At 41.7% G+C, this 25,274-nt stretch overlaps 1 protein-coding gene across 1 annotated transcript in view; it reads left to right on the top strand.

Annotated features, from left to right (window-relative positions):
• Nucleotides 1-12,509: 12,509 nt before the first annotated feature.
• RNF169 (ring finger protein 169) overlaps nucleotides 12,510-25,274 on the top strand; it is an 82,643-nt gene continuing 69,878 nt past the window's right edge. Inside the window, exon 1 of the mRNA XM_082626953.1 lies at nucleotides 12,510-13,062. Coding sequence (XP_082483079.1) covers nucleotides 12,561-13,062 — 502 coding nt within the window. The 5' untranslated portion in view covers nucleotides 12,510-12,560. The remainder of the gene's footprint in view (nucleotides 13,063-25,274) is intronic.

The raw sequence follows: 25,274 nt of genomic DNA, 5'->3' as shown, positions 1-25,274 counted from the left end.
CAACTTTTCTGTCAATCTAAAACCCTTCCAAAATAAAAAGTTTATTAAATATATAACAGGATAGGTCTTCCCTGGTGGCGCAGTGGTTGAGAGTCCGCCTGCCGATGCAGGGGACGCGGGTTCGTGCCCCAGTCCGGGAAGATCCCACATGCTGCGGAGCGGCTGGGCCTGTGAGCCATGGCTGCTGAGCCTGCGCGTCCGGAGCCTGTGCTCCGCAATGGCAGAGGCCACAGCAGTGAGAGGCCCGCGTACTGCTAAAAAAAAAAATATATATATATATATATATTTTATATATATATATATATATATAATATATATATATATAACAGGATAAAACATTTTTGACTTCCTATCATTTATGGATTATAATCCAAAATCATTAGCATTGGATTCAAGACCACACATATTTTGGCTCCTACTCACCATTGCCACCTACCCTATACTTTCACCAGCCACTCATCTCCCAAACTGGCCGTGCATTTTCACACCTCCAAAGCTTTGTATATGTTTTCCTTCTGCCTGGACTATCTTTCTCCTTTTTCATCTAGTGAATTTTGTTTTACTTTTCAAAAGTCAGCTCTGAGTCATTTCTCTCTCAGGCCTTCTCTGAGTCCCCCAGGCAAAGTGAATTTTTGGTAGCAATTTGTATTTTAACTGTTGAAGTGTAAATATTTGCATTTCTACCCAGCACTCTGAGGGCAGGGTTTGTTTGTTTGTTTTCATTTATATCTATATTTCCAGCATTTAGCAAAGTCCCTGATACACAAAGATACTGGGTAAATAATTGCTTCATGAAGGAATGAAGACCTCAGTGATATTATTCTCTCCTGGGAGAGCCTTCAGCACCCCTATTGCCCTCAGCTTTAATCAGTGATTGACATAAGAAACAAGCTCTTGAGGAAAGTTTCTGTGTTATCTGTAGAAATGCTGTTGAGGATGGTTGTCCATATATTATCTAATATCCTTTTAAAAAGGAGATTTGATAAATTTTTCCAAAACCTAGTCAGGAAAAAAATTACCCATAGCAATTTGTTGCACCAAGTTTTTCTGGCACCTGCTTGCTTCTGCCTTAGGGAACTTGCTCACAGCCTTCCTAGGTGGCCCATTGCACTGTTGGACAGCTCTGTTAGAAAGCTCTTTAACTGAAATCTGATTCTCTGAGATTCCCCTCATTGCTCTTAGCTCTGCCCTCAGGGCTGCACAGAACAAGCCAAGTCCTTTGGACTTCTGAGATCTCTACAGAGATGTGAGGCAGAGAACTCTTCCGTACTCTCATCTTTACCAGTTCTGGCCCCTGGACCCCTCATGCCACATTAAATTTTCTCTCTCTTCAGATGTGCTGAGCTCTTTTCTCCCTACGCCTCTGCACAGTATGTTTTTTTCTAACACCTCCCTCTACCCACTCTTGTCTGGCTTATTTTTCCAGGATCAAGGTTACCTCCTTCATTCATCCAATAGTTATTGAGAGCCAACCCTGTGCTGGGCACAGTGCTAGGTGCTAGGGACACAGTGGAGAATAAGACAGACACTGATGCTTATAGTCCAGGTTCTCGCTGAAGTCTCTCTACTGGCCTTCTTTCCTCCATGCTTCTGTATCTCCATTATAGCCCTTGTCGCAATGTATCACCAAAGGTTTTATGTCACCTCCTCTAAAGTGAGAACATTCACTGTTATTTGTCTAATATCCTCCCTAGCTTTCAGCACACAGTTTTGTACATAGTAGCTGCTAAATAAAGGTTTGTTGAACAGAATTCTTGTTCTTTCAAACAGTCCTTTTGTGACTTGTTATTTGTGACCAACAGGCCTCCTCCTGGACTGCAGGCTGCTTGATTATGTAAAATTAATATAGCAATAAGGACCATAGAGTTCAGAGTCAAGGAAAGTTTTCTTAACTCAATCAACTTAGTTCTGTAAGTAAGATTCTAAAAGCAGATTTACCATATAAGGATCAATATAAGAGGACTACATAATACATACTACAACAGTGGTATGCTGATAAATGTTTAACAACCAGTTCTCCAAGGGAAAAAAGCCCTGGTTTATAGCATTTGCCAATTTCCATGGTGTAAATATTCCCATCAGGGCCAATTTCAGGCTACTGAGGGACATCATTGGATGTGGAGTTGAGATGCACAGTAGGACACCATTATGCAGTGCTTCCATCATACAGATACAATAAATGTAAATAACTTCAAGAACATTGATAGTAAAATGTAATAAAATAATTAGGAGGCAATAATTTGAATGTTTTAAATATAAATTATTTAACTGTAAATTTATATAAGTTACTGTTTAGTAACGATCGAGTTTAACAATCAGCTTGCAAAATTCCTGAAAATTTACCACTGGGCTCTCCCAAGCCCTTATAAGCCAACTCTGGTACATTGCCTTTATGTGATGCCCTGAAAAGGGTGAACAAATTGACTCTTGAAAGTTGTGTCCAATTTAGATACGTTAAGAGAAGAGTCTTATTTATAGGAGCTGTTAAAGTTGATGTTATTTGTAAAGTGAACAGTCCCCACTCCACTTCTACTCTTCAGCCAGGTCAGAGTTATTCATCCATGTAAAACATATTTATTTAAGACCTACCGTTATTTTAGGACATGTTCATTTGGATCTCCAGATACTGTGCATGTAGTTGGCCTAAATAAATGTTTGTAGAATGAACGTGAGGCTCACCCATATTTATTTGTATGGGTACTTACGTGGCTATGTGAATATTCCTAAGTCCTTTTTTTCCTCCGTCAGTGGGCCATCTCTTCCCAGGACAGCCTGCACACAGAGATTCTGATGGAGGAGGTATCAGGAAAGCAGGATGGGGGAACACATAGCCCTTAATTTCACAGAGCCCTCATGAGGGAAACTGAGTGGGGACAAAGTGTCTTCAATGGAAGACATGGAGTGAGAGCATCCTTCATCCAGGTCCTAAGCTTTGCAACCGACCAGAGGCCTCCTCCACTGCTGGCGTCATCACTAACCAAGCACCAAGGAGAATGGAGCTTCTGTTCCTACCTCCTCCAAGCTCAGGGGGACTTTTGAAAAGCAGTTTGTCCTCAGAGACTTCTTTCCATAGGTCTGTGAAGATGTAGCTAGAGCACCGGTAAACAGTGCCACACGACTTGGGTTCTATAGCCAGGCAGTGGCAGGCACTGGATCCACCCAAAGGTAGAGTGAGGAACCACCAGAGTTATCTTTTAAAAATGTAAATCATTCAGTGTCACCTTCTTGCTTAAAACCTCTCCATTGCACTTAGAATAAAATCTAAACCTTTTGTCATATTTTGAAAACCCCTCCATGACCTGGCCTCTGCCTGCCCTCTAACTGTAGACCATCCTGCCGGGGCCTGCAAGGTTCTAGTACATTGGCTTTCTTTCTGTCCCTGGGTACACCAAGCTGCCTGGACCCTTGGCAGGGTCTTTGGTCTGGAAGTTTATCCTGCTTGGAATTCTCTTCCCTCAGCTTTTTTTCCCCAGCGGACACTATATTCAGCTCAGATGTCACTTCCTCAGTGAGGTTTCCTTTGTGCAACCTGTCTAATGATGTCCCCTTCCCATCATTTTCTATCATATTGCCTTATTTTATTTCCGTTGTGTCACATCGTTATCTGCAATGTATTTCTTCATTATTATATTATCTGCCTCTGCCATGAGCAATGAAAGCTCTATAACAGCCTGGACCTTAATTCTTTTTCTTTTTAAAATTAATTAATTAATTAATTTTTTGGGCTGCATTGGGTCTTTGTTGCTGCACGGGCTTTCTCTAGTTGCAGCGAGCAGGGGCTACTCTTCATTGTGGTACCCGGGCTTCTCATGGCGGTGGCTTCTCCTGTTGCAGAGCATGAGCTCTAGGCACGCGGGCTTCAGTAGTTGTGGCTCGCGGGCTCTAGAGCGCAGGCTCAGTAGTTGTGGCGCAGGGGCTTAAGTGCTCTGCGGCATGGGGGATCTTCCTGGACCAGGGCTCGAACCCACGTCCTCTGAATTGGCAGGCAGATTCTTAACCACTGCACCACCAGGGAAGTCCCATGGACCCTAATTCTTGACCTCTGTTTTATTCCTAGTTGGTAGAACAGTGCCTAGCACATAGAAGGGGCTTACTGAATATTTTTTTAATAAATGGAAGATAGAATACTTATCTGGATTATCTGATTCCTGTGAGGAATGGACCCTAAACTCAAGACTCCAAATCCTCGGAATTCAACCACGCTTGTATTTTCATCATTATTATTACTGCTCTCACTTTTATTATCATCTCACAACCTACAACAGTGCCGCATGGCACATGGGGGTACTTACTGTCTGTAGAATGAATAGACATCAACTTTACAGCTGACCTCAAACTTCGTTCCTAGTCTTATTTGCTACTCCATCCCCAGTCCAGCCTCTTATATATACTAAGCTCCAGTTACTCAAAACCAATTGTTTTCACCTGACACACCATATCTTCATGTCTCTGTGTGTTGGCTTATTCTACTATTCCTTCTATTTAGAATTCCCATTCCCTGTCTTTCAAGAGTTCTCATTCTTCCTTAGGACCCAATTTTGTATTCCATCCCGGTAGTTAGTCACTTCCTCTTCTTGTGCTTCACTTTGTCTACACCACTGTTAAAAACTCATCTCCTGAATTATAGTCATTTGTTGACATATCTGCCTTCTCCTCTAGATAGTGAGCTCCTTGTGGACAGGGACAATATATTTTCATCTCTGTGTTCTCAGGAACCATTGCTGGGCCTACCACATAGCAGTTTCACAATATCTGTTGAAATCCTGCATCTGGTATTGGGCATAGGCTGCCTACAGGGGCATAGGCTGCCTACAGTGCCATATGCTAGGTTCTGAAGAAGATGTACAATGTTGGGCAAAACATGGTCCCTGGCCCCAAGGATTTACAATCTAATTAGAGAGACAAGTCCTTTTTATGGAAAGGATGTTATTAAAACCCAGTGTATTCTAGAATTAAATATGAGACAGGAGAAAGCTTGGTGTGGTAGAACACGTATAGGGCTGGAATAGCCAGTAGACTTAGTTTCTGGTTCCGACTTTACCATTAATTCACTATGTGGCCTTGACAAATGATTTCTTTTCTTTAGGCCTTGGTTTTCTTCCCTGTAAAGAAAGATGTTTGATCAGAAGCCTTGGATGGTTTCTAAAGCGGATTCCAGCTCTGACATTCCGAGTTTGGCTCCATGGAAACTGGGTGGAAGAGATGGTGGGGAGAGCTCAGTAGTCTTGGTTTGCCCCCTAGTGGTCGCTTAGCGACATCACAATCCCGGGAGACCTGGCTTTTCTCCCGGACGGAGATAGCAGAGCCCAGAGCCTAGTAAACAAAGAACTGTGGAACAATGACCATTCTAGAAGAGAACCAATCAGCTGGTCACTGGTGGATTGGTATAGAAGGACGAAGGAACTTGGGAGATCATGCTCTCTGTTCTCGGCCTCCAGCTAAATCCATCTCATATCTGTTTCTATTCAAAGCAGCGGAAGTCAATCTTCAGAGGCTCTTTTGTAGCCCCCCTGACTTTTTCTTCTGCTCCCATCACAGTACTCTCTCTGAGGCAAATTTTTTTTTTCTATTTTCAGAATAATTGAGGAATTGTACTCCTCCATTCTCTCTTTGTTCTTATTTCACATGGAAAGAAACCGATCCTTAGAGCACCGCCTCTTGTCTCCAGCTAGTTTGGGTTCAGAAGAATTGGACAGTGATGTGAGTACATAATCCATTGTCCCTCTTGGCCAAATTCGAGTCTAAGGACAGATGAATTTGAAGTTGTAGTCCTGAACCCCAGTGTCCTCCAACTCTACCCCTCCCCCTTGGGCTTTCTGATACCTATTTTACAGGAGAGCAATTGAACATCCAGAACAAAGCAGAGGCAAATTTTTCATTCTGGTCAGAATTACTATCCACCCATTTATTTATGACAAAATGAGGGCTTTTGTTCCTTCCCACTCTTTTCCTGGAATAGGGCCATGAGCCCTTCCTTCTGGGGCACTTGGTCCAGAAAAAGTGAAAGTAGCAGAAGGATTTCTTTGATGAGATGAGAAAAACAGACAGACTAGAATAAGACATGTTATTATACTGTAAAAAGTAATCAATAATAACAGAGGGTTTCCCTGGTGGCGCAGTGGTTGAGAGTCCGCCTGCCGATGCAGGGGACATGGGTTCGTGCCCCAGTCCGGGAGGATCCCGCATGCCGCGGAGCGGCTGGGCCCGTGGGTCGTGGCTGCTGAGCCTGCGCGTCCAGAGCCTGTGCTCCGCAATGGGAGAGGCCACAGCAGTGAGAGGCCCGCGTACCGCAAAAAAAAAAAAAAAAAAAAAAAATAGCAGAGAAAAGTTTGCCTTTTACTATCATTATTTTTTAGATTCATGCTTTATATTTTTCTTCCAGTTTTATTGAGATTGAATTCATATACAACGCTGTATAAGTTTCAGGTGTGCAGCATAGTGATTTGACTTACATACAACGTGAAATGATTACCACAATAAGTTCAAGGAACATCCCTTATCTCATATAGATACAAAATTTTAAAAAAAGAAATTTTTTTCTGTGGTGAGAACTCTTAGGGTTTACTCTCTTTAACAACTTTCATATGTAACATACAACAGTGTTAATTACATTAATCAAGTAGTACGTTACATCCCTAGTACTTATTTACCTTATAACTAGAAGTTTATACTTTTTGATCACCTTCATCTAATTCCGCCTCCACCTCCATGCCCCCCAGATTCATACTTTAGAAAGATCATTCATTCTGGCTGCAAGATAGAAAATAGAAGAAGGCAGGACTAGATGGGAAATGTGCTGTATATTTTCTGTTTGCCTCTCCAGATATTCTCTCCACCCTGCTCCACCTGTTCTGTGCCCCAGAAGTTTGACCTATGTGGGCTCCCAATGGACCCCAAAGTTTTGCCTTTTAGGTGTCTCACTCTGAAGTGGAGTTAAGAAGGGCCATTTGTTTCCTTATTCTGTATATGTTGAACCTAAAGGATTTCTTAGAGCCACCCTATTCCCTTAAGAGAAGAACAACCAAATAAAAGAGGGAATTCTTTGCTTGGGATGTTGGGCCAGAGCCTGAGGGTAGGGAAGAGAGGAAGCAAGACCAAGGGGGTGGGAGGGAGGTGCAGAGAGCGAAAGAGAGAGAGTGAAACCAGCTGTGGATTTTAGGTGGATTTATAGGTATCTAGAGGGGGAAGTTTAAAGAAATTAAAGAATTATTTTTCTCCACCAACGTGCTTGTTGGTTAAACAGATTTTTTTCTTTTCTAACAATGCACTGCTCTTTGAACCTTGCTAAACACTAAAGACATAACTAAGCGTATAACATTCATTCATTCCGCAGCATCTAGAATGTGCCAAATACTGTACCTAAAGCTGGTCCCACCAAAGCTGGCCCAGCATCCACACCTTGCCTGCCTTGTTCACTGCTGAATTCTCAGCACCTATATTATCCTACCACATAGTAGGTGCTCTCTAGATACTTGTTGAATATATGAATGTTAAGTGCACTATACTTTCTCCAATGACATCTCAACTCCATGGAGGTGGGATGAAGTCTGCTTAGATTATTTTTATTCTTCACTGGTAATTATAAGATGGAGAGGTATCCTTATAAAATACAAATCTGTACCTAACACTCCCTTGGTCCAAATATTAAACTTTTCAATGGTCCCCCAACAGCCCGAATTTATTTCTCTGTAATATGGATATAATAATATACTCAGCTCACAGGGTTACTTTAGGTTTAAATGAGATAGATGGATTACTGCTGGGCATGTGTCTAGCATGTGGTAGCTGCTCAATAAATTCTAGTTCCTTTTCTTCTCCAATTTTCTAGCCTCATGTCCAACCCAGTGTTCTAGCCACATCAAATTCCTCATTAGTTCCACACAGATCCTGAACTTTCATACGTTTGTGCTTCTGCTCTTGTTTTCCCTCTGTCTGGAATGCCTTTCCTGTGTCTACCTAGTGAACTCTTGCTCATCGTCCAAAACAGAGCTCACATGTCTCCTCCTCTGGGAAACTTTTCCTACTGCCCCCTCCCCACTGGCTTTGCTCTCTGCTTCCATAGCACCTTGTACGTGTCTCAGCTTTAGAGCTTGTAATTCTGTTATAATTGTCTCTTTTTTTTCTGTGATAATTATTTATGTATAGTTTTGCCTCTCTGTTAGGCTGTGACCTTGAGGGGGGCAAGAACCAAGTCTCATTTGTATTTGTAGAGCATTTGGAAAGAATCTGGAGGAGGCTGGAAAGATGATAGGTAGAAGGATGAGCTTTGCAAAAAGAACTACTTCTTCCCCTGAAACAAAAGTGGAGGAACTGAAGATGAGCGACAGTAAGAATGTAGCAAGAACCTTTAAAGCAAAAGGGAAGGGGGCCAAATCACAAGGGGACATCTGGTTTGAGGGAGGAAGAGTACAGGAAGAAGAGGCCACCAGGAGAGATGAGCAGGGCAAAGGAGGGGTGGGGCTGGTGGGGTCTGAGGCTTCTCCTTCCTAGATGTTTGAGGCCTCAGGAGGGACTCAGTGCCTGGGCTGGCAAAAAGGGGTTTGGGGGCCCACAGGAAGGAACAGCCTGTCTCCACTTGGAACGAAGCCAAGTAGCTTTGCTTCCCATTTGAGTCTTTCAGTCCAGCAGGAAGTAGCTGGAGCCTCCAGCTGGGGGGAAGAGGGTAGGTTTGCAGTGATGTGGATGAGGAGAGCTAAAGTGATGGCAGTGGTATGGACCATGGAGTGCTAGTTAGGGACACACTATGAGAAGGATGGCAGGGAATTTTGGCAGGGATGCAATCATCAGAAAATATGGCAGGAGTGGCAGAGAAAAGACAGCCGGAGAGGAAGCACTGTAGGTGTGGCTGCACTGCGACCTGTTCCAGTTGGCATCCTCAATAACTGCATTCGAGTAAGCCTGTAAGTCCTTCTTCCCTGGGTTGGCTGTGGTACAGGTGGGGGCTTCGGGAAAAAGCAACACATGCAACTTGGGCTTCTTCTACTCTAGGCTGTCGGACTAAGCTTCTCAGATGGTTTCATATTGGGTCTTCGTTGCTGCGCGCAGGCTTTCTCTAGTTGTGGCGAGCAGGGGCTACTCTTCGTTGTGGTGCACAGGCTTCTCATTGCAGTGGCTTCTCTTGTTGCGGAGCGTGGGCTCTAGGCGCACGGGCTTCAGTAGTTGCAGCACGTGGGCTCAGGAGTTGAGGCACGTGGGCGCTAGAGCCTGCGGGCTTCAGTAGTTGTGGCACATGGACTCAGTAGTTGTGGCTCGCTGGCTCTAGAGTGCAGGCTCAGTAGTTGTGGCGCTTGGGCTTAGCTGCTCCGCGGCATGTGGGATCTTCCTGGATCAGGGATTGAACCCGTGTCCCCTGCACTGGCAGGTGGATTCTCAACCACTGCACCACCAGGGAAGTCCCTTCAGGTGACATTTTAAAAACAACAAACCAGTGTCTCAGTCAGAGTACTTTGTTACAAACAACAGAAATTGTGAGTAATTTAAGGGAAAAAAAGACATTTACTCAAAGGATAATATAGAGAGTTGACAGGAAGGCTGGCAAGCTGGATTGTGGAAAATGGGTTGTAACCTAGGAAGGCCAGGCAGCATGCACTACGGCCAAGTTCATGCCTCAGGAACAATCTGGCATGGCCACCATCACCATGGTAGGGACACTCCCCCCTCTACCCCAACCCCCAAGGGACCCACTGTGGTTGGACACCTACTGTCTCCGTTCCTGTGAGTAATTCTAAACTTGTCAATATGCCTTTGTGTCACCCCCTGAAGATTCAAAGTTCAGAGAGGAGTGGCCATGTGGCCGAGCCTAGGTCATATTTCATGTCTGGCTGCCCTGGGGCAGGGAGAAGGCTATCTCTCTGATTCAGCTTCCCTAGTCTCAGCAAAACTGCACAGAATGGGTCATTCCCCCAAACAGGAGGAAGTTTTGGATGCTGATGGTAACTAAATAAAGCAAAATGTCTACCATGCGCTCATCTTTCAGACTGCTTTTCCTTCCCAGTTACTCTCTTTTGTTGGTTGTGACTTGCGATCATAATCTCAGGCTTCCCAGGCTTGACACTTTAAAACCATCCTCATCGCCCTCATTTTCCCACATAGTGAATAACTCTCCACATTTCTTAGATTTGCTTTGCCTTCTGTCACAGATACTGCTTTAGTAAGATTACTTTGGCAACAGCATAGAGGAGAGAAGAGACCGGAAATTGGGAGTCAGACTTCTAGAATGTTAGAGCTAGAAAGGACCTTTGAATTTATCTATTGTAGTGGTCTTATCTAGGAGTATTCATTAGAATTCCTATGGCATTATAAAAATTTACATGCTGGCATCCCATCCTCAGTTTTTGGGTTCAGTAGATCTGAAAAGGGACGTTGGCATATGTGTATATATGTGTGTGTTCGTCTGTGTGCATGTGTGTGTCTTTCTGAAGTGTATCCCAGGTTGAGAGCTGCTGAATTCCAGTACACTTGTTTTAAAGATGAGGTGACTAAGGTCCAGAGGGAATTTATCTGTTTGAAATTATCCAAATTAATGAAATGGAGAAAGTGGTCATGACCAATCCTAGATCTCCTGGCTTTTGGTCTAGTATTACTCAGAACTCTTGCTTTTTCCCTCTGCAAAAAGAAATTTCCTGTCTTTATTTGTATTCGAGAAAGCATGCTACACTGCTATGGTTTAGCTTCTCCAATAGAAAGTAGACTTCAGATTGAGAGCCCCAAACTGTCAAGAGTGAACAGCCCATTACCAAGGGCCCCGTCTCTAAGAGTAATTGGCTTGATCTCTGGACCACAGGCCTTCCTTGTCAGAATCTGGGCAAAGCATCCTCAAGAACCTCAAGTGGGAAGTGAAATGAAGAGGACCTTTGGAAGGACAGCCTGGATGAAGCCATACTTCTGAGTCTGTCAGGATTCTGACTGTCTGGGCCTCTGTGCACACAAGCCCTTGTTTCAATTACTCATTGACCCTTCTTCAATTCTTCACTGTCCTTTAGCCATCTGGTTCTCATTTTGGGAATCCACTTCTTCCTTTGCTCTGCTGACTTCCACCAATCACTCTGCCTTGGACTGGTTTACTATCAGCTCAGGTACTGTTTCCAGGCAATCTCATGGAAACCCAGGGCCTCTGATGCCTTCCATTACATTATGTTACTTTTTTTTTTTTAATTTGCTCTCCTTACAAAACTTGTGCTTTCTTATAAAGATTCCCAAGAGGAAATGCCATTTGCTGAATGCCTTCCTGCTCCAAATCTACTTTAGTGCAAAAAAAGCAAAGGGTGGGAGAATTGCTGTAGCAGAACCTTCTCTCTGTCAGAGGGAAGCCATTGTTTCTCTTGTACCCTCTGCATCCAGAAAGGGGACTGGCACCAAAGTCTGAGCACCTCACTCAGTGACTAAGCCAAGCAGGAATGGTGTGGTCAGAGCTGTCCTTTAGGAAGTAACTCTAAGAACTATGGAAGATGGATTGGAGGAAGAGAGTCTGTGGGCAGGGAGACAATTTATAGAAGCTTCTGCAATAATCTGGGTGAGAGGTGATGAGACCTGAATTGGGCAGTGGGAATGGGATGAAGAGGAGAGAATAGGTAGGAAAATGGTCATTTTGGTGGGAGAATTGACAGAACTAAGAAACTGACAGATGTGGGAGATGAGGGAGAAGTAAAGGTTACCAGGTTTGGAGCTTGAGGAACTGGGAGAATAGTACCTTTACTGGAATGAGGGAAATAAGAAGAGCTGTTTTGAAAGGAAGGTGGAAGACAGTGACTTTAGTTTGGTACATGAGGGATGCAGACATCCAAGATGATGCTTCCATCAGGCGGTTGACTATGCAGGCCTGGACTCAGGATGTCTGGACTGCAGATATCAATTCGAGAGTTTCAACTGGAAGAAAATGTGAGGTGGGGTATGGGCTGGGGGGCAATACACGGAAAGGAGTAGAGAACTGAGGCCTGAGCCTAGAGGAACACCCACATTTAAGCCCGAAACAAGGGGGAGGGCTCAAGAGAGGAGTCTGAGAAAGAGCTGAGAGGGGGGAAAAATAACCAAGGAAAGTGTGGCTTTGCCAGCCAAGGGAGGGAAGTTTCAGGAAGGAATCTGGAGAGAGAGTATACTGAGATGTGGACTGACAAGAAGCTGCTCTTTTTGGCAGTTAGTTGCTGGTCAGGGTAGGACTGGTCTCAGTCACAACAGCTATGAAGCAGAGGCAGGGTTCTGAGTAATTCACATACTCCCCAATCACATTAGCCTCAGTTATCAGGGTATTGCAGGTTAAATAAGTGTAAGTACTTCATAAAGTTTAATATCGCTCGGTTTCCAAATAAATCCCCTCAGTCCTCAACTGAATTTGGCCTAGTAAAAGGAAATCGCAAAGAGTAGAAGGCGATGCCGAAGACCAGATATATAAAGGATAACTAATAAATATTAATGAGGTTTCACCTCACGCCAACCATGTCCCGAGAGACCCTCTCCTGGAGCCCCGCCCCTCATGAATATGAATATAGCGGTGCCCGCCGCGCACTGCCCCGCCCTCTACTCTTCTCCCTCGCAACGGACTCTCCCTACAAACGGGAAACAAGATGGCGGCGGCAGGTCCGAGTACTCGGGCTTCTTCCGCGGCGGCAGCGGCAGCTCTGAACCGGCGGGGTCGGCGGGGCCGCTGTGACGAGATGGCGGCAGCCAAGACTGGGACCCCGGGCCCGGCCTCTGGCCCCGCGCTGCTGGTGTTGCCGCCGCCGTTGCTGCAGCCGCCGCCACCGCCGCGGCCGGAGGAGTCGGACTGCGCTGGGTGCCTGGAGACCCCGGGGGAAGCGGCGGCCCTGCCGTGCGGCCACTCGCTGTGCCGAGGCTGCGCCCAACGCGCCGCCGACGCGGCGGGCCCGGGTTGCCCACGCTGCCGCGCCCGCGGCCCGGGCTGGGCCCGCCGTCGGGCCCGCGACAACTGGCAGCCCGACGCGGAGGTGCTGGGCGAGCGCGCCCGCCGCGGCCCACCCGAGCGCTGCCGCCCGCGTCGTGACGGGGGCGCGGCCGCCGCGGGGCCCAGGCCCGAGCAGGAGACGCGCGCCGCGCCCGCGGAGCCAGGTGGAGCTTCCTCTCCTCCCCTTGGGGTCCGGAGCGAGGCCGCCGCGCCCCGGCCTGGCCTGGTTAGGGGGTGGAGGGTCCCAGGCCCTGGCCCTGCTCGAGCGGGTGTTGAGAGTTCTCGTGGGGTTGGAACCGGGCTCTGCCCAGGTGCAGTATGTGTTTCTGAATTTTGAACTTAGGGATGAAGTACAGGCACGATGGATTTGGAGTAAGAAGTTTGAAGGGAGCCATAGCATTTCTTGGAACAAGTTAGGGCCAGGTTGGAATTGGTGAGTGGAGGAGGGTACCAAACTTTGTAGGGGCAGTGGAGGATCCGAGAAGTGCTTGATTTAGTGTTGGATGAAGAGCTTGGGGTTGAATTGCTTGTAAAGATGTGATCCCTGGGCCTGAATGGGTCAGTGAGAGGTGTGTCATATACGAAGTTTGAGGGGCAGATTAGATTGATTTTGAGGATGCGAAGGGAGCTTTTCAGACTTGAGCGTCTGAGCTCATATGTGCAGTTTTCACAGAATCTTGAAAAACGCAAGAGCCTGGTACGTAGAGAAGACGTAATAAATGATGGCTATTTATATTTATAATAATTAATAATAAGCTCCAGCAGTGCTCTACAAACAAAGATGGATGGGGTTTAAAAGTTTTGGAAGCGGAGATTGGGTGGCGGGGGATGCTTCTATCGCGATGGCAGGGTAGGTTGCCTACTATTTTCCTGGCAATTAGGAGTCCGTGGAAGGACTGTTGTCTTCAACTTCTTTGCCTTCCCCCCCCCCCCCCAGCAGCCTGCCACTCTTTGGTGCTGAGCTTGACATAGAAAATGCCCTGTTGAAAACACAAAACAAAACTGTTATAACTTGGGACTCTTTGAGACACACCCAGTCAACACAACAGCTAGAGTTCTTTGATAAAGCTTACCTAGGAAGAGAGTTTTCAAGAAACATAATTAGGAAAGGACAGATATTTGCATCTTTTGTGTTGGGAATTCTGCCATGTGCTATTTTCAGTAGGGAAAAGGAGACAATTGCTTGTGTATGAAAGTGCAGTCACTAGAAACTACAGGTTCCAGAATGCAGTCTGTTTTGATTCAAGCAGTCAGACACCTGCCACTGTCCTAGGATACCTTATTTTTATTTCTGTCTTTCTGTGTTCCTTATTATTCCTTTTAAGCTTCATAGCATCCTTATGAGATAGGTACTTTTATTTCCATTTTATAGATGGAACTGAGGCCAAGAGAGGTTAAGTAAGTTGCCCAAGGATGAAAGCCCAGTTCCACCTGATTCCTGTTCAGAAAAGGGATGAAGGCCTCCCCAGACATCATCTATGCTATTTAATTTGCTTCAAATTCTGAGATTATGGTAAAAAAAAATTAAGACAGTATTTCTCTGGTCTCCATACTAGTACTATTGATTATATGGTTACATAGGATAGAAATTTCTATTTCCGAAGCCTGTACTCCTTTGTGGAATATCACGTCTGAGATTTGAACCATGAGAGGGTGTATGACTTGATGATTTGTGCAGACTTTTTCCTTGAAGAAATTTGTGTATCAGTGATTAAGAAAAACAATATAAAATGAGATTTCAAATTAGGCTCTGTTGAGTCACTGAATATCCACCAATTACTTTATATGTTTGTATGGGGACCATTATGAAAAATATTTTTCCTTAAGTGTTCTTATTGTTGGATCATTGAGTGTATATAATTACATGCTTGTTAAGTCAAAACATTATAGAAGAGTATTGCTGAACAGGGTTTGGGAATAATCTTCTAGCTTTAGCAAGTTGTCTAGACCTCTTGAGTTTATATGCAATATTTTTTAATTTAAAACTTTAATAGGCAGTTCACATAATTCAAACAAAAATATAAGAAAGTATACAATGAAAAGGTTCCTCCTACTCCTTTCTTCATTTCCCATTTTCACCAAAGATTCATGTTGATTCTTCCACATTTTCGTTACGCTTATACATGGAAATTCAAATATATTTATTTTATTTTTTGATCTTTTTACCTAAAAGGTTATATGTTATATGCACTGGTGCTTTTTTTCATATAACAATACATGATGGATATCTTTTCATATCAGTACATAGAAGGTTTCTTCATTGTACTTATAGTTACAAGGAATTTCATTGAATGGATGTAACATAATTAACTTAATCATCTATTGGTGGATATTTAGGTTGTTTCCAGTCTTTTGCCATTATGAATTATTGTTCATAAAATTGTTTTACAATGTATGTGTACATTTTTATGAATAGTTCACCTGTAGCTTTCACCAGATTCTCCAAGGGTTGCAAAAAGAAAGGTTAAGAACTTTTGTTTTAACCCAGTTCCCTCATTCTACAGAAGAGAGAACTGAGGCCCAGAACAGAGAAGAGAGTGACCAGGTCATTGTGGTCACTAGGTCAGTAGCAGATAACAAGGGCTGAAAGGCTAACCCTTAAATAAGGGCTAAAACATAACCTAATTCACAGTTAAATGTTCATGATGGTTTGTAATAGACAGTAAAAATACCAGTTGCATAATAATTACATCACACTTTTATGAGTGGGAAACAGCAAAAAAAAAAAAGCAATTTTAGGTAAATACAGAAGTATATTGCTTAGCAGTATTCTTTTGGCATAATTAGGTCAATTGATAAAAGAAAGGGCAGACCTGCTTTATAAAACTGGAAATACAGTTTCGTAGTAAATTCACTGGTATTTAAGTGAAATTCTTACCTTTTTTTTTCTTTTTTAATGAAGTCCCTTGGCTCTTTTGGAATTGAATCGAATTGAATTTTGGAATTTTTTCTGAAAAAAGTGCAAGAGTTTGTGTGTGTTGAAAATTTTGGTTGTGCTGGTGATATTTTTGTTTTTTGGCAGCTTCTCAAGATTTAAAGTTCAGAACCTTAATAACGTCTGTATTAACTGTTTTATTTTATTCTTACATACACTGTCAATTTGCTTCTGGATACAGTATCAGTTAATTTGTGCAGCAGTGTGTGTTGAAGGCTAAAAGTCAGTGATCATTTCAAGATGGACCTAGACTTCAACTGTATGTTCTTTGAGGATCTGCAGCTCATTGTATGTATTGACATATTAAGTATTTGGACCATATTGAGCAATATTCAGCAAGCATGTAATGAGTGCCTACTCTGTGCCAGACACTGTTCTAGATCCTTGGGTGACATCAGTGAATGAAATAGTCAAAGATCCCTCCCTCTTAGAGCTTATATTCTAAATTTAGAAACAGTCCTGGTCCATTGATTTTTAAAAAAGAAGATTTACCATACAGACATACATAGGTAGATTTGCAGATATAAGAACATTTAAGCCTCATTGATAAGAATTTTTTAAAATTAATTAATTAATTAACTTATTTTTGGCTGCGTTGGGTCTTCGTTGCTGCGTGCGGGTTTTCTCTAGTTGCAGCGAGCGGGGGCTACTCTTCATTGCGGTGCGTGGGCTTCTCATTGCGGTGGCTTCTGTTGTTGAGCACGGGCTCTAGGCGCGCTGGCTTCAGTAGTTATGGCGCAGGGGCTTAGGTGCTCCACGTGTGGGATCTTCCCAGACCAGGGCTTGAACCCGTGTCCCCCTACACTGGCAGGCGGATTCTTAACCACTGTGCCACCAGGGAAGTCCCAAGCCTCATTGATAATAATTAATTTTAAGAATTCATTTAGTCTTTTGATTTGAAATCAAGGATGATCATTCTAAATTATGCTGCCTTTGAACTTGAAACCAAGACCTTTTTAGGACAGTTCTTTTTCCTTTTACCATAGGTAATAATTGAAGAGAAAAGCTAGACAAAGGCTGATGAATCTTTCAAATTGGCAGTTTAATTTTTTTTCTATTTGTAGTGTTAAAAGTGCATTTCAAAAATTGAATAATTCAAAAAAATTGAATAGTGCCCCATTTATTCCTTCCCTTTATCCCACCCCAACCTCCCTGTTCACTTAGGGTTGACATTTATCCATTAAAAAAATTTCTTCTTTCTGTGAAAAACAAGTAGTTCTGGTTTATTACTCAGTTGGCAGACAATGTTTGCCATGTGTGCAAACCTAAATTGCATGTAGGACTAATGAATAATGAAATCATGCGATTGTAGTGTAAAAGGATAGGAATTTCTCTTGTCTGAAGGGATTTGTCTTAAAATGTATAAAATGACTCAACTTTTTATCCTAGTAACACATATTCCAGAATTTGAGTGTCCTTATGTGTTTTACTAATGTGGAAATATTTGCCTTGTGTTTTTTAAAACTCAGGATGAGATTACCTTATAAACTAAGCCTGAATTACCGTTGACAGAATAGCTCCATTCTGTAGAATTCGGGATTGAGCAGCAGGAATTTAGGTGGTATTTGTTTTTCATTCATGTTTCTACTCCCTGTCTAATTTCCATTTAATCTTAGAAGACTTGACTGCCTTGAATTCATTTGAATCTGAGTTTGCTTTAGTGTAGGATGTAGGATATGTTTGTCACATTTCATTCCACTATTTCAGTGAGCATTTAGGGCACACACTTGTGTAAGAGAATACAATAAAAAAGATGAGTAAGACATGGTTCCTGTCCTTTAAGATTCCACAGTCTTGCTGGGGAAACACACCTTATCAAATAATAATACAAAGTGTAAGTGAGGTAAATGCATAATGCCAAGAAGAATAGAACAGTGGGATAACTGACAGTCTTTTGAGGAAACTTGAGGAAGGCATTTGCGTTGTGTGTTGGAAAAAGAATAGGAGTTCACCAGGTGAGGGAAGAGGAGATGGCCATTCCCGGCAAAAGAACCTGCACGTACAAAGGCATGAAGGCATTTGGCATATTCAGAGACTGACAGGAAGTTAAATATAGATGGAATGTGGGGCTGGAGTGGGGAAGGAGGAGAGAAGAGACTACAGAAGTTTGATCATGAAGGTCATGGTACGTCATGCTGAAGGAATTTGGGACTTTATCCTATAGACAGTGTGGAGCCCTTAAAAATATTTAAGTAATGGAATGACACTGTCATAATGTGCTTTAGAAAGACAGTATTGGTTGGAGTGTGGAGGAAAGATGTGAATAGAAACTGGAGGAAGGGAGTCTAGTTAGGGGACTGTTCTAGTAGTTCAGACAAGAGGTGAAGACGGGCTGGACTAATGCAGTGACTGTGGGGATGTTTCCTTTAGTTATTCATTAATTTAGTGACCATCTGAGTTGAGGGCCTTCTGTGTGCTAGGCACTGGAGCTGCAAATAGAAATAAAGCATAATTCTGTCTCTTAAGGTCAGTGTAGTTGAGAAGATTGCTATATAAACGTGTAACTGGAATGTGGGGTAATAAATGCAATAACTAACGCAAGATATAATTGTAGAACGCAATATGGTATATATTAATCGAGCAAGTTAATGGAGCAGGATCTGGAGACAGACTATCTGTGTTCAAATTCCAGGTCTGCCATTTATAGCTTTTTGTCTTTGGGCACATTGCTTAACTTCTCTGTACCTTAGTTTCCTCATTTTGAAAATGGGGATAGTAGTGGTAGCAAAATCATAAGGTTGTTAAGACTGAATGAGTTATTATCATATAAAGAGCTCAACGAATGTTAGCTCTTTTCACAAAAAAAGAGAACCCAGCTTGGATGGGTCAGGAGTGGCTTCCTGGAAAGGCAGACACTTGACCATGAGTATTCAGTAGGCAGATGAAGGGAGGATAAAACTGAGGGAAATAAGTACTTTTAAAAGCATAGGAGTATGAAACAAAAGGAGAGTTCTAGGGATTGCAAATATGGGTAGTTGGAGCATAGAGTACATGTGGGAGAGTGGAAGGAGGCAGAATTGCAGAAATAAGCAGTTACTGGATAATAGTAGACTTTGAGAGCCATGCTAAGAAGGGGGGATCCACTGAGGAGTTTGAAAGAGGAGTACATCTTTGCATTCTAGAGAGATCACTCCTATAGGGGTAATGTAGCAAATGGATTGGAGATCCCAGATTTCTTTTAGCAAGATGGCTAACTTATCTTAGCTAAAGACTCTGTTGCTACAAATATCCAGAAAAGCTGGATGATAAACAACAGTTCTTTTAAATGCATTTCTGAGCTTGCAGGAAAGACAGGAAAATCTCTAGATTCCAAAAACAAAAAATGGAACTAAAAACCAAAACTTCATTAAGCCCTTGAGCTGTGTTGCTCTGGACAAAGATGAAGGAATTGAGTGAGGGGTTATTTCTGGTTTTTTTATTCCTAGTGATTGAGTTTTAACTGTGTGGGAAAAGGAACCAAAACTAAGACTTTTGCATCAGGCTGGGATTCCTGATGTGCTGCATCCTAGGTGAATGGGTGGGCTAGAGAAAAATCTTCCCACTGACACAAGGAAATAAGAAATCTCATCTTGGTTTGCCTGGGCTCTATACAAAGAGGAAATGGAAAAAAAGCTTCCCTGCGAAATTGAAGCACAAGATCTATGCCTTGCTCATATTTGCGACCTGAGTTTATATTATATGGTTCAGGTATCCCTATGCTGGGAAATTAATATAAAAGCTGGCTTCAAGCTAGTGATACCACTGGGCCACCTGGAGAAAGGAAAAACAAGACTTGAAGGAGTACTCTCATATCTCGGGCCACAAGGAATTCTCACAGAAGAAATAAACCCAACAGAAGATGAATTTATAATTACAAGTGACACACAAGGAAACAATTTTCTACCACAAATGAGAGTCAACAGATATTACAAGCAGGAGGATTACAGCTCTAAGAACTGGGATAGTAGAATGGCAGTTTGAAAGGTAATTTAAAGTAGCATATTTTAAATGACTAAAGACATTAAACAAGTAATTGACATCCCAATAAATGAATAAGACATGAAACATACATTTGGAAAAGAACTAAACATAATGAAAAATAGGTTAAAAAGTGCTCAGTAGGGCTTCCCTGGTGGAGCAGTGGTTGAGAGTCCGCCTGCCGATGCAGGGGACACGGGTTTGTGCCCTGGTCCGGGAAGGTCCCACATGCCGTGGAGCGGCGGGGCCCGTGAGCCATGGCCGCTGAGCCTGTGCATCTGGAGCCTGTGCTCCGCAACGGGAGAGGCCACAACAGTGAGAGACCTGCGTACCGCAAACAGAAAAAAAAAAAAAAAAAAAAAAGCTCAGTAAATAAGTGATAGTTTACACAGATGAGAGAAAATAGTAAGCTGGGAGTTAAATATAAGGAAATCCTGAGAATGCAGAACAGTAAGATGAAGGAAAATATGAAAGAGGTGGAGAAATGAAAGGCTAAGCAAGAAGACCCAACATCTAATAGCAGTTCCAGAAGGAGAAAAATAAAATGAGGGAGACATGGAATTTAAAGAGATGACATGAGAATTTTTTGGAATTAATTTAAAAAGACATGAATTTTTAGGTTTAAGCTCATGAGGGCCTAGCAAGAATTAAATGAACAAACCAAAAACAAACCCCAAAACTAAATACATTGCAATGAAACTGCAGAACACCAAAGACACTTTTAAAAGCAACCAGAAAGGAAAGACAAAGGAGCAAGAATCAGACTGAGAGCAGTTGTCTCTTAATAAAGAGAGGCCAGAAGAAACTTGAATAGTATCTTCCTAGTGCTGAGAGAGATCAGAATTTCATACTCAGCTAAGTTATCATTCAAGAGTGAAGGCAAAATAAAAGTATTTTCAGATGAACAAAAATATGGAGAATTTACCACACTGTTTCTGAAAGAACTATTACATGAAAGAATGCACTTCTGGAAGAAAGAAATGTAACTTAGGGGAGCGAGAAGGATACAAGAAATCATGATAGGGACTTCCCTGGTGGCGCAGTGGTTAAGAATCTGCCTGCCAATGCGGTGGACACGGGTTCGAGCCCTGGTCCAGGAAGATCCCACATGCTGCAGAGCAACTAAGCCCGTACACTGCAGCTACTGAGCCTGTGCTCTGGACCCATGAGCCACAACTACTGAGCCCGTGTGCCACAACTACTGAAGCCCGCATGCCCAGAGCCCATGCTCTGCAACAAGAGAAGCCACCGCAATGAGAAGCCCGTGCACCGCAACAAAGAGTAGCCCCTGCTCTCTGCAACTAAAGAAAGCCCACGCGCAGCAACGAAGACTCAATGCAGCCAAAAATAAATAAATAAATAAGTTAAAAAAAAAAGAAATCATGATGAACAAAGAAATTGGTTCAGTAAACGAAGAATTGACTGTATAAAACAAAAATAATTATGACTGATTTGTTGGGGCTAAAACCAAAGTGGAACTAAAATATCAGATGAGGATAAAATGTAAGCTGGGAGGGAAAGTGACCAGCATTAAAAGTGTTATATATAGTTCAGAAGGAGGATAGAGACATTAATTAACTTTAAGCTTTCAGTCAGATGCATATTAAAAATTGAAGGATAACCACTAAAAGAAAAGAAATGCAATGTATAACTTGATCTACTATGTATATATAGAACCATACACTTCCCAAACTAGAGAATATACATTCTTTTTAATTAAAAGTGAAATTTGTATGTAATTTTATGTAATTTATGTAATTAGGCATGAAGAAATTTTCAACAAATACCAAAGCTTGATATATAAACCATGTTTTCTGACCCCAATACAATAAAATTAGAAATTAATAACAAATATAACTGATTCCCCTCACCTCCTATCCATGTTTAGAAATTTAAAAAGTAAAAGCAAAAATAAACTAAAAATAAATGGATGAAGAACAAAATCATGGAAACTGGAAAATATTTAGAATTAAATAACAGTGGAAAACACTATATGTCATAATCTGTGGAATACAGCAAAGCAGTACTAAGAGGAAAAATTTTTTTCATCTTTATTGGAGTATAATTGCTTTACAATGTTGTGTTAGTTTCTGCTGTACAACAAAGTGAATCAGCTATATGTATACGTATATCCCCATATCCCCTCCCTCTTGCGTCTCCCTCCCACCCTCCCTATCCCACCCCTCTAGGTGGTCACAAAGCACTGAGCAGATCTCCCTGTGCTATGCGGCTGCTTCCCACTAGCTATCTATTTTACGTTTGGTAGTGTATATATGTCAATGCTACTCTCTCACTTCGTCCCAGCTTCCCCTTCCCCTCCTGTGTCCTCAAGTCCGTTCTCTACGTCTGTGTCATTATTCCTGCCCTGCCACTAGGTTCATCAGTACCATTTTTTTTAGATTCCAGTGTATGTGTTAGCATACGGTATTTGTTTTTTTCTTTCTGACTTACTTCACTCTGTATGATAGCCTCTAGGTCCATCCACCTCATTACCAATAACTCAATTTTGTTTCCTTTTTGTGGCTGAATAATATTCCATTGTATATATGTGCCACATCTTCTTTATCCATTCATCTGTCGATGGACACTTAGGTTGCTTCCATGTCCTGGCTATTGTAAATAGAGCTGCGATGAACATTGTGGTACATGACTCTTTTTGAATTACGGTTTTCTCAGGGTATATGCCCACTAGTGGGATTGCTGGGTCATATGATAGTTCTAGTTTTTAGTTTTTTAAGGAACCTCCATACTGTTCTCCATAGTGACTGTATCAATTTACATTGCCACCAACAGTGCAGGTGGGTTCCCTTTTCTCCATACCCTCTCCAGCATTTACTGTTTCTAGATTTTTTGATGATCGCCATTCTGATTGGTGTGAGGTGATACCTCATTGTGGTTTTGATGTGCATTTCTCTAACGATTAGTGATGTTGAGCATCTTTTCATGTGTTTGTTGGCAATCTGTATGTCTTCTTTGGAGAAATGTCTATTTAACTCTTCTGCCCATTTTTGGATTGGGTTGTTTGCTTTTTTGATATTGAGCTGCATGAGCTGCTTGTATATTTTGGAGATTAATCCTTTGTCAGTTGCTTCGTTTGCAAATAGTTTCTCCCATTCTGAGGGTTGTCTTTTCGTCTTGTTTATGGTTTCATTTGCTGTGCAAAAGCTTTGAAGTTTCATGAGGTCCCATTTGTTTATTTTTGTTTTTATTTCCATTTCTCTAGGAGGTGGGTCAAAAAGGATCTTGCTGTGATTTATGTCATAGAGTGTTCTGCCTATGTTTTCCTCTTAGAGTTTTATAGTGTCTGGCCTTACACTTAGGTCTTTAATCCATTTTGAGTTTATTTTTGTGTATGCTGTTAGGAAGTGTTCTAATTTCATTCTTTTACATGTAGCTGTCCAGTTTTCCCAGCACCACTTATTGAAGAGGCTGTCTTTTCTCCATTGTATAATCTTGCCTCCTCTGTCAAAGATAAGGTGACCATATATGAATGGGTTTATCTCTGGGCTTTCTATCCTGTTGCATTGATCTATATTTCTGTTTTTGTGCCAGTACCATACTGTCTTGATTACTATAGCTTTGTAGTATAGTCTGAAGTCTGGGAGCCTGATTCCTTCAGCTCCATTTTTCTTTCTCAAGATTGCTTTGGCTATTTGGGGTCTTTTGTGTTTCCATACAAATTGTGAAATTCATTGTTCTAGTTCTGTAAAAATGCCATTGGTAGTTTAATGGGGATTGCATTGAATCTGTAGATTGCTTTGGGTAGTATAGTCATTTTCACACTGTTGATTCTTCCAATCCAAGAACATGATATATCTCTCCATCTGTTTGTATCATCTTTGATTTCTTTCATCAGTGTCTTATAGTTTTCTGCATACAGGTCTTCTGCCTCCGTAGGTAAGTTTATTTCTAGGTATTTTATTCTTTTTGTTGCAGTGATAAATGGGAGTGTTTCCTTAATTTCCTAAGAGGAAAATTTAAGTGCCTATATCATATTTCATTAAATCTTAAGATGTCATCATTTGTGAGATGGACTATTACTTTCCAAATACAGTGCTTTCCTATCACTTAGACTTTGAAACTTTATGCTTACTGAAAGAACTCATATATATTTACTTAGATATAGATTTAGCATATCACTCATGCATGTATTTATAAAAGGAAGGGAAGTAACAAATTAGTAGAATATTCCTGTGACTTCATATGCAGAGTTTGATTCTTCTAAATCACTTTCTGATGGAAGCACAGAGGTTTGTGTTTTTCTACATAGTATTGCTCACTATTTAATTGAGAGCACTGGTGATAGAACATTTCTTAAAAGAGTGCTCCACAGCTATCTCCAGCATTTTCTTTCAAACTGCTGGCACCCATCAAATTTTGATCCTGATGTTTTCTTGAACTGGCCAGCAGGTATCAACAAAAAGTTTTCAGATGAGACTCATAGTTCTTTGTCAGATGGTCTGTAATAGGTTTATTGACTAACATTGAGAAGTTACAGTTGTCTAGTCATTCCACCAGGGATAATTGCCAAGTAACTACTACTTTTGCAAGCTTATTCTTTAGTTGTTTAGTTCATACATAGATAAGCAGTGACAGTTGCACCATCACTGCTTGCCCAACTGACGGTGATTGTAAGACTAATTGTAAGAAACATCCCAATTTCAGCAATATTAATATGAAAAAATTTATGTCCTAGAATCTTTAAGGTTTTTGAATAGAAGAAAGCCTGAAAATTATTAAGCGGCCAACTGAAGAAGCTAGGAAAGTAACAGCAGATTAAACCCAGAGGAAGTAGAAGTTAGGAAAGAATAAAGGTAAGAATAGAAATTAATGGAGTAGAAAACAGTGAAGAGGATTAATAAAACCAAAATCTAACTCATTGAAGATATTAATATAGACTCTGTTATAGACAGATCTCAGGCAAGATTGGTCAATGAAAAATAAACACAAGAATGTGTAAACAATGTTAGGAATGAAACAGGGAATATGACTATAGCTATGATAAGGATTTCTAAAAACCCATACATATTGAATATGGAAAACTTTATGCCCATGAATTTGGAAGATTGTGTAAAATAGTCAGTTTCCTAAAAAATACAACCTATTGCAGCTGAGTCAAGAATAAGTAGAAAATATTAATAGAAATGTAACTAAAAAAGAAATTGAGTAGTAAAATCTACCCACTAAGTAATATGTGGATGCAGTGAGCAAAATCCAGAATGTGGGAAACTACAGGACAGATGGCCCATTTTTTCCCCCACAAATATGTGAAGAAGAAGGGGATAAAAGCAATACGTAGAAGGGAAACCTGCAGATTAAAAGACAAAACCAATTTAAGCGTATGGACTAATTTGGATTCTGATTTGAAAAACTATAAAAATATTTGATAGGAATTTGAATACTGACTGGATATTTGTTGGTATTAAAGATTATTAAATTTTTAGTGTGAAATCTTTTTTCTGGTTACATATTTTAAAGAGTCCT

The sequence above is a fragment of the Mesoplodon mirus genome (genome assembly GCF_964341445.2).
Source record: "Mesoplodon mirus genome assembly, chromosome: 7".
Lineage (NCBI taxonomy): Eukaryota > Metazoa > Chordata > Mammalia > Artiodactyla > Ziphiidae > Mesoplodon > Mesoplodon mirus.
The sequence above is the reverse complement of the archived record's forward strand: the minus strand, read 5'-3'. Positions and strand labels throughout refer to the sequence as shown.